The sequence below is a fragment of the Barbus barbus genome (assembly GCF_936440315.1).
Source record: "Barbus barbus genome assembly, chromosome: 38".
Lineage (NCBI taxonomy): Eukaryota > Metazoa > Chordata > Actinopteri > Cypriniformes > Cyprinidae > Barbus > Barbus barbus.
In genome coordinates, this window is record NC_136716.1 from 12,159,896 (window position 1) to 12,169,782 (window position 9,887).

At 36.7% G+C, this 9,887-nt stretch overlaps 1 protein-coding gene across 2 annotated transcripts; it reads left to right on the plus strand.

Annotated features, from left to right (window-relative positions):
- Nucleotides 1-335: 335 nt before the first annotated feature.
- Nucleotides 336-9,861, plus strand: LOC306857701 (ran GTPase-activating protein 1-like). Of its 2 annotated transcripts, none has more exons than XM_079397783.1 (16): nucleotides 336-440; nucleotides 884-1,014; nucleotides 1,099-1,226; nucleotides 1,308-1,367; nucleotides 3,052-3,231; nucleotides 3,417-3,551; nucleotides 3,869-4,027; nucleotides 4,124-4,237; nucleotides 4,344-4,443; nucleotides 6,798-6,882; nucleotides 7,000-7,150; nucleotides 7,256-7,360; nucleotides 7,449-7,551; nucleotides 8,506-8,594; nucleotides 8,686-8,810; nucleotides 9,113-9,861. In XM_079397783.1, the coding sequence occupies exons 2-16, from the start codon at nucleotides 903-905 to the stop codon at nucleotides 9,189-9,191; spliced, it is 1,725 nt and encodes a 574-aa protein (XP_079253909.1). In that variant the 5' UTR covers nucleotides 336-440; nucleotides 884-902; the 3' UTR covers nucleotides 9,192-9,861. The 2 variants fall into 2 exon arrangements, with proteins under 2 accessions (XP_079253909.1, XP_079253910.1); XM_079397784.1 differs by having other exon boundaries at nucleotides 360-440; nucleotides 1,077-1,226.
- The last annotated feature ends 26 nt before the right edge of the window (nucleotides 9,862-9,887 follow it).

Below are 9,887 nucleotides of genomic sequence, written 5' to 3' on the forward strand. Positions count from 1 at the left end.
CCACTGGGGCTTACGTCACGCATGCTCAAACTTGTGTCTTAGTAATATGCAATACAAATAAAATGTGTCACGTATTAAATTAGTTTCATTTTTTAAGTTATATATTTGATTTAATACATCCTATATAAACGTCCCTGTTGTATATAATTGATAGATAATTATAAGTTGCTATTCAGATATTTATGTTTTAGTACACTAATTTAATAGTTGTAAAAAAATCATTTTTTTTGTACATAATCAATAGTGTATTCACTACGATTAGTAATGCCATAACAGTGAAAAAAATTCATAAATGGATTTACGGTGCTTTTATTATGAAAGAATGTGACACCGGCACTTTCAAAGAACTGCCGCCTCCACGTGCCTCCTGTTGTGATGGTTTTTCTCTAGTCAGGCTATCTATCGGCTGGCTTCTTTTAATATCTGTGCCGAGGTGTAAGGTAATATTCGTTTGAAATATCAACGAGATTAAAATGTTTAGATTTCACTAATGTTGATGTGATTGAAAGACTAGTATAAAATACTGGTTGACAGGAAAGTTTGGTAGCTAATTCTCTGAGCTAGCCTGAACGGTGTGATGCAATGATATTAGCATGCTAACTGTGTGAGACAACCTAAGCTCAGCAACATCTATTTCGAGTTTATAGAGCTGCAATGTGCAACAGCTTGTTTCAAAGGAATTCTTTTATTTACACGTTGAGCTAATGTTACAGTCCTGTTAATAATGAATTAAAAAGTGAGGATGTAACACTGATGTATAATAGAGTGGCATGTAATTATCTGTATGAGTAAATTCATATGCTTCCGACATCTATCCGTTTTTTAAGGTTTAGAGTGCTATATTTTCGTGATGCCTGTTAATGTTTATTAACTTTATTAATAGAGAAAGCAAAGGGAAAGCAATGGCCTTTGGAGATATTGCTCAGATTACAGAGGCTCTGGCCAAGACCCATGTTGGAGAAGTGGAATTAAGTTATAAGGGACGAGGGCTGAAGTTGGACAATGCTGAGTCAGGTGAGTAAAACGATCTGTTAGCAGATGTTTGCATATTCTGTGTGTTAATGCATAAACCTCAGCTCGTTTTCTGTGATGTTGCAGTGAAAGAGATGGTGCAGGAGATTGAACAGTGTCAGGGTCTGCAGTCTCTCAGATTAGAGGGGAACACATTGGGGGTTGAAGCAGCACACGCACTTGCAAAATCTCTTGAAGCGAAAACGGAGTTGGAGGTAGTTTTTAAATTGCCACTGGAAAATGTTCACTCTTTGACTTTGCTGTTTTTAATCTTTGCATTTTTTTTTTTTACTAAGCAATGCCATTGGAGTGACTTGTTCACGGGTCGCCTTCGCTCTGAAATTCCACCTGCTCTGGTAAAACAATATCCAGCTCAAAAAGTTCAGTTAAATGTACAGGTCCTTCTCAAAAAATTAGCATAGTGTGATAAAGTTCATTATTTTCTGTAATGTACTGATAAACATTAGACTTTCATATATTTTAGATTCATTACAACACAACTGAAGTAGTTCAAGCCTTTTATTGTTTTAATATTGATGATTTTGGCATACAGCTCATGAAAACCCAAAATTCCTATCTCAAAAAATTAGCATATCATGAAAAGGTTCTCTAAACGAGCTATTAACCTAATCATCTGAATCAACTAATTAACTCTAAACACCTGCAAAAGATTCCTGAGGCTTTTAAAAACTCCCAGCCTGGTTCATTACTCAAAACCGCAATCATGGGTAAGACTGCCGACCTGACTGCTGTCCAGAAGGCCATCATTGACACCCTCAAGCAAGAGGGTAAGACACAGAAAGAAATTTCTGAACGAATAGGCTGTTCCCAGAGTGCTGTATCAAGGCACCTCAGTGGGAAGTCTGTGGGAAGGAAAAAGTGTGGCAGAAAACGCAGCACAACGAGAAGAGGTGACCGGACCCTGAGGAAGATTGTGGAGAAGGACCGATTCCAGACCTTGGGGGACCTGCGGAAGCAGTGGACTGAGTCTGGAGTAGAAACATCCAGAGCCACCGTGTACAGGCGTGTGCAGGAAATGGGCTACAGGTGCCGCATTCCCCAGGTCAAGCCACTTTTGAACCAGAAACAGCGGCAGAAGCGCCTGACCTGGGCTACAGAGAAGCAGCACTGGACTGTTGCTCAGTGGTCCAAAGTACTTTTTTCGGATGAAAGCAAATTTTGCATGTCATTCGGAAATCAAGGTGCCAGAGTCTGGAGGAAGACTGGGGAGAGGGAAATGCCAAAATGCCTGAAGTCCAGTGTCAAGTACCCACAGTCAGTGATGCTGGTGTTGGTCCACTGTGTTTTATCAAGGACAGGGTCAATGCAGCTAGCTATCAGGAGATTTTGGAGCACTTCATGCTTCCATCTGCTGAAAAGCTTTATGGAGATGATTTCATTTTTCAGCACGACCTGGCACCTGCTCACAGTGCCAAACCACTGGTAAATGGTTTACTGACCATGGTATTACTGTGCTCAATTGGCCTGCCAACTCTCCTGACCTGAACCCCATAGAGAATCTGTGGGATATTGTGAAGAGAAAGTTGAGAGACGCAAGACCCAACACTCTGGATGAGCTTAAGGCCGCTATCGAAGCATCCTGGGCCTCCATAACACCTCAGCAGTGCCACAGGCTGATTGCCTCCATGCCACGCCGCATTGAAGCAGTCATTTCTGCAAAAGGATTCCCGACCAAGTATTGAGTGCATAACTGAACATAATTATTTGAAGGTTGACTTTTTTTGTATTAAAAACACTTTTTTTCTTTTATTGGTCGGATGAAATATGCTAATTTTTTGAGATAGGAATTTTGGGTTTTCATGAGCTGTATGCCAAAATCATCAATATTAAAACAATAAAAGGCTTGAACTACTTCAGTTGTGTTGTAATGAATCTAAAATATATGAAAGTCTAATGTTTATCAGTACATTACAGAAAATAATGAACTTTATCACAATATGCTAATTTTTTGAGAAGGACCTGTATTTGCTGTGAGTAAAAAGCTTATTGCATTTCCAACATTTTATTCAAATTTTCTAGAAATCATTGGGCAATGCTTTGATGACATCGGGGGCCAGACTGACTCATCTGGACTTGAGCGACAATGCCTTCGGCCCTGATGGTGTAAAGGGAATTGATAGCCTTCTGAAGAGCTCTACATGCTACACCTTACGTGAGCTCAGGCTTAATAATTGTGGCATGGGCATTGGAGGGGGTATGGTAAGTTTAGGCAGAGATCAACTCGATGTAACCGGTTTTAAAAAAATGCATCATCATTTGAGTGTTTATGATATCAGATGTTTAAAAGCTTTAAAACTGTTTTAAACGTGTTAATATTTTTGGAGCTCATGAAACGGATGGAGTATGTAGTTTAATTTATTCATTTATTTATTTTAATTTTAAAGGTCCTTGCTTCTGCTTTGACTGAATGTCACAAGCAGTCCAGTGCAGCTGGCTCCCCCCTGAGGTTAAAAGTCTTCATAGCTGGACGTAATCGGCTGGAGAATAATGGTGCCACTGCACTTGCCAAAGCATTTAAGGTACTAAGGCATAATGTTTTATAGAAATATATTTACACTATTGTTCAAAAGTTTAGGGTCAGTTACTTTTTTTTTTAATTAATACTTTTATTTAACACAGATGTATTACATCCATCAAAAGTGACCGTAAAGATTTTTTTACAAAGGATTTCTATTTCAAATAAATGTTGCTCTTTTAAACTTTCTTGGTGACTTGTATTAATAAATTATTGTAATAAATATTACAAACTCCACTGCCATAAAATGTAAATATTCTACAGTATTAGTTTAGTTTGACTCTCTGTTCTTCTTTTTTTTATTTAATTTTTTTTAAACAGTTGTTAGGCAGTCTTGAGGAGGTCCATATGCCACAGAATGGAATCAACTATCCTGGTATCACTGCTTTAGCCACTGCCATAAAGCACAACCCAAACCTTCAGGTCCTCAACCTCAACGACAACACTTTTACTAAGAGAGGATCGATAGCCATGGCGGAGGTATTTTGAGCAACTATGTATCATGTCACAGAATACTTAATATGGTTAAAAGAGATGTTTATTAATGGCTGTCTGTGTGATTTCATCCGTGTTTAGGCTATTAGGCACCTCCAGTGTCTTAAACTCATCAATTTTGGGGACTGTTTGGTTCGCTCAGAAGGTGCGATTGCTATAGCAGGGGCCCTTAGAGAGGGACTGCCATTCCTCAGGGTTAGTTAATGCACGATACCAGCATTGAATCTAGCTGACACACACAAACACTTCCGTTCAGTGTTTGTAGATACTGTGAGCAGTCTAAAATATTTGTTTTGTTTAGGAGCTCAATTTGTCATTTGGAGAGATTTGTGAAGCTGCAGCTGTGGTAGTTGCAAAGGCTGTTCGGGGCAAAGCGGATCTGGAGAAACTGGACCTCAATGGTAAAATAATACAATTTAATTGTGTTGTCACAGCTAGGGTTGTAACGGTTTGAGATTTTCACCGTATGATAATCCTCTCAGAAAATATCACGGTTTCACGGTATATATTAAACAATAATTCTTATGAGTAGCAATGACTCTTAAAAGAATAAGAACAAGTTATTTGAGTGAACAAATCCTTTATTACAACAAACTTGAAACCATTTTAATGAAAGTATTGAAGCCTCCCTTCTGAAGTATACAGAGTATAACCAGCAGTGAAATGTAGGTAAATAATAAATAAAACATTTTAATAAACAATAAAAAAAGCTATACACTATGTAAATCTATATCACGCTTTAACATTTTAATTAATGTTTTAAAATGTTATCAAATTAAAATTTAACAACTCTTATTTTCTGCAAAGTTCTGCACAACAGGGGTATACCAAGTTAAAACATAGACAAACATGATATTCCTTAAAAATAATGTTTAAATAAATTTAAGTTTAAACAATTATTGTTGTTGAAACCTTTTGAGTTTCAGAGTGTATTTGACAATGGTTTTTCTCAAATAAATCTAGGAAATGTTTAAGTTTTCTCTCAGAGCAGCTCTAGTGATGTTTATGTCGATGCTGAAAATACCATTAGCATCATGCATACTTTAGTGTGTAGTTGATAAAACATGCAGAAACAAGCAGATTATTTATATAGCTGTCACTTCGTGCTTCACAGACACATATCATATCTACTTTTGATTTATCCATCCATCAGACTGCGCATTTTATGTGACATCCTCGTTATACTGTAAATCCCATGTTCATGACTGCACCGGGAATCCCTCTGCATCACGGAAATCATATGGCCTTAACTTATAACTTATTAATGCAACACACCTTCATATGCACGGAGGGATGATGTCCGCGAATGAGCAAGGATGTTGGATGAATTGCCTGGTTTTGCAGCCACTTTGAAAACATACTGCAGATTTTAACTTTTTTTTTTTTTTTGTGGCAGGGATGGAGATTAGATATAAATAATATAAAAATAAGTTGCATATGCGCGGATGAGATTTGTTTTTCGTTTTTTTTTCTTTCTTTTTTTTTTTTTTTTATCATAGATATGCAAATGTTTACAGTATAACCGTGCACATTCAAACCGTCATATTGTTACAACCCTAGTCACAGCATTTTATGACTAAACGTATACCTACCCTCCCAGAATCAATCCCTCCCTAATCAATCCACTACTGGCGCCCTGTCTTTGAAAAAAGCCTCTTTTATGAATTATACTGTACTGAAACGTTCTGCAAAAATGAAGTTTAGACTGAAAGATCAGGAATCGAAAATGCGTTAGACCAATGATTTTTTCTACTTATTTGACTAATAGGCCTCTTGTTGTCCATCACAATATTTAAAGGCTCCCCACATAAGGTTTTGGGTATTTCTGTTGTAATTTTGACTAGCTGCTTGCTTTCAAACTTTTTATTAACAGAAATTGGTAGTTTTGATATTTTTAAATTGACCATGATTCATTTTGTGATTTAATATGCAGCACATTTTAAGCACATACTACTTTAATAAAAAAAAAAAACACTTTATTAGGGCTGCAAGACGATTAATTGTGATTAATCGCATTCAAAATAAGTTTATTTACATACTATGTATGTGTACTGTGTATATTATGTATATATAAAAATACACGTATATTTAAAAAATATACGTATATGTAGATATTTAAACTTGTATATAATTTATATATAAATATAATATATAAATATTTTTCTTAATATATACATATATGCGTGTGTGTGTGTGTATTTATATATAATAAATAGTATGTAAACAAACTTTTATTTTGAATGTGAATAATTGTTTTGCAGCCCTACACTTTATTAACATTATTTAATATTTACAAATTCACATGCGTATCTTTCTGAACAAGTGTGGACCGGAGTTAGACTTCGCCACAGTTCCATCGCCACCAACCTTAGACTGCCTCCTAAAAGCTGCATGACAGCTTTTTTAAAATAACAGTTGTTTAATCATTTTTGACTTAAGTCTTTTTTGCCTCATTTTATCTGTAAAAGAAAACCTGGCTAATAATTATGCACTCCTGAATATAAGGAGTTTTTCACTTCCAGCCTTCATGGACAATTATGTTTCACTTTTAAATGATTAAATACAAAATGAATAGTAGTTATTAAGATTGATGTGGTTTGGAATTGGTAAAATGAGCTTGGAAAAAAAATATGATCAGAATATCAACTTGCCTAATAATTATGCGCGCACTGTATTGTCTCTGTTCTGTTGAATTCAATTTGGTGTCAAAGTTGTTATTCTGTGGTAATTTGATCCTTTCTGGTTGCTTGTTTAGGAAATTGCTTTGGAGAGGAAGGCTGTGAGGCTCTCAGGGAAGTGATGGAGAGCATGAACATGGAAGATCTGCTGGACTCGCTCAGGTATTTATCTGGGGTGTATTGGTTGTTTCTTGTATAAATAAACTGAAGGCTAATTCATATTTTCCTGCATTTGAAATACTTTTACAATTAGACTAATGAAAGATGTGCTTAATGCAGTGATGATGAAGGAGAACCTGAAGATGATGATGAAGAAGAGGAGGAGGAGGAGGAGGAGGAGGAGGAGGAAGAAGATCATGAAGAAAAGGAAGATGAAGAGGATACGGTGGAAAATGGTGTCAATGGAACAAAAGATGTCATTGAAGAAAAGGTGATCCTAGCAAACATCTGCATGCCTGAATGGACTGCTAAACGTGTTTTTATTTTACATCAGAAGATCAATTTGGAGTTTACCTGCATTGTCCTCTCGCCACAGAAGGAGCCTCACTGCGGTTCTGAGCTCATGTCCTTCCTCATCTCCCCATCAGCTGAGAAACTGATCTCCCTTGGAGCCAAAAGGATCCAGCTCATTGAGCAGCAGGTAAAGTGTTGATTCATAAGGTCCAGCTGTACATCGGTCATGGGATGGTTTAACTTGTTCTCCATGAAATCATTTCCTTTTTTTTTAGGTTGACGTCTCAGATGCTAGTAAGGTGTCAGAAGTTTTTCTCAAGATTTCATCAGTATACAAAGATGAACCAGAAGTAAAGCAAGCTATATTTGAGAGCACTGGTATGAGCAATGTTCTCATTAGCATTTAAATGAACATTTTAAAGGGGTCATCGGATGCCCATTTTCCATGAGTTCATATGATGCTTTAGGGTTTTAATGAAAAATCTATAACATACTTTGGTTAAAAATTTCTCAATGGTAGTGTAAAAAACACCCTTTTTAACCTGTCAAAAACAGCTCTGTTTTCAGCAAGCCATTCTAGTCCATGTTACTTTAACTGCTAATTAGCTCTGGTCGCTGCACACCTCTCTTCCGTGGGGTGATGAGCAGACTATAAACTTCAGCCGTGAAACGGGCTAACTAGCACATTATTAGGAAAGGCAATTTGCAAAGATTCATAAAAAACCCTTATACTCACTTCTTCTGTAGATGAAGCTGGATCACGAATGATTCGCACGAACATAGAAGCATGTAGGCAGATCGGGGATCATTGCATTCGTTTAAAAAATGAAAGTAACATTAATCCTCTGCGTCTTCAGCAGCTCAGATGTCGGGAGTTAATGACGACTGCTATATTCAGTATTACATCCAACAACAAAACACCTCAATCGTTTAGTCGGTGACATCTTGTCTTCTCCTGCACTTGAGGCAGACAGCTCTCAGCTCACTCAGGGCGGGTCTAAGGTAAGATGTCCTTGTCAATCAACTATCGTGGGAGCGGTCTGTGCAGAACTACGTCATTCTGTCGGTAATCTCAGAACAGCCTGATTTGAGAGAGGGGATTTTAAAATAGGGATTTAAAAAAAAAAAAAAAAACCTTGGGTGGATTTTTATCATTATAGGATGGATGTGTACCAATACACATTTATGTTCAAACAACATGTAAAGTGAATTTTGCATCCGATGATCCCTTTAAACAGACAGTTCACCCCAAAATGAAAATTGTCATCATTTACTCACCCTCATGTTGTTCCAAACCTGTGAGAGTAATCAGCTGTTCATCTTCTTGCCCAGGTGCCCTGTTGAGGAAAGCCTTTTCAAACTCCCACTCTCAATCTTATAGTTTTATCTCCTCACTGATAGTGAACCTGGGACTTTTAAAGGTACTATACTCGATGTGATGCTCAGTTCAGTTTGTCTTTCATTTCCCCCCTTTTTGTCAGTGTTGTTTATTACTGCTGCTTGCTTTTTCAGAGTGAAGATAAGAAGATAAAGAAGGTAGCTGTAATGCCTGGACACTTACTTGCTTTGGAGCATGCAGCTGCACAAGAGTTTTTCCCAGCAGAACAGGCTGGAGTTCTTGAAGAATTTGTGTCACGGTTAGTTTGTGTTGAAAATCTAATGTATGGTATCTAGTTTTATTGCATTTTGCTGACCACTTATGCACTCAGAATAAAAGGTAGAAAGCTACAGTATTACTGCTACTTTAGAATATTACCTTAAGAGACAATAGCTCAAATATACATCTTTGTACCTGTTTTACTCCTTAATGGTAAATGTTAGTACTTAAAACGGTACATATCAATACCTTTGGAAAAGGTTACCACCAGTTTTGTACCTTTTTCTGTGTACTATAAGGATCTTAAGACATTACATATATGCATTTCTGTTTGTTTTCCAGAAATGGCAAAGTCTTAGAATCCTGCTGCAATGCCAGAGATGCTCTCAAGACCACGTTGGTGAAAAGGACCACTGCTTAATTCTTAATCCTGATTATAGAACCACTGAAATTACTTAATACGGGTCAAATTCAAAAAACAAAAAAACTTGACCAGCTACGTGAAACTGTAAACTATTGATCTAGTTTATCTAAGTTCAGTCAATTCTGGATCCTTGTTGGCATGCATATCTCAGACTGCAAAGGTTGGCAAAGTACAGTGATGAGTAGTGCCTCATGACAATTAACCCAAACTGAATTTCCTCACAGATCAAATGTGTTCTTACATCTATTTTTAGAAATATTGATTCTATTTTTATACATGGAAAGGGAAAATGGGAAAAAAAAGTCACTGGATGATAATTGGGGCTTAATTATCGCTTAAACCTTAAATGATTGTAATGTTATAACTGATATTTCTGAACAATTGTCAATACTTAAATTGCCACATTGACATGGAGCCACGAGCATGTTCACTCTCTCATGCCTTTTATTAGATGTGCCATATTGTGAGATATTGGTGGTGCAATTAAGACCAAAATCAAGTATAAACATCTTAGTCTTTGGATTGAAATGAAGAAGGCAGTGAAAGTGAAGTGGAAAAAATGTTTGGACGTTAGTATATTTAATACTACAACGGGTATGCACTGAATATTGTTATATTTGCAACATTCCATTTTGTTGATATTAAAGAGTTTTATTTTCTTGGCAGTAAAATCATGTTGTCTGTGTTTCAGTG

Excerpts from the sequence above, each read along its gene's own strand:
- LOC306857701 (XM_079397783.1), top strand. The coding sequence starts at position 903 with ATGGCCTTTGGAGATATTGCTCAGATTACAGAGGCTCTGGCCAAGACC. Across the intron at positions 1,368-3,051 it reads CTGAAATTCCACCTGCTCTG|AAATCATTGGGCAATGCTTT; the intron begins GTAAAACAATAT and ends CAAATTTTCTAG. Across the intron at positions 8,811-9,112 it reads CTTGAAGAATTTGTGTCACG|AAATGGCAAAGTCTTAGAAT; the intron begins GTTAGTTTGTGT and ends TTTGTTTTCCAG.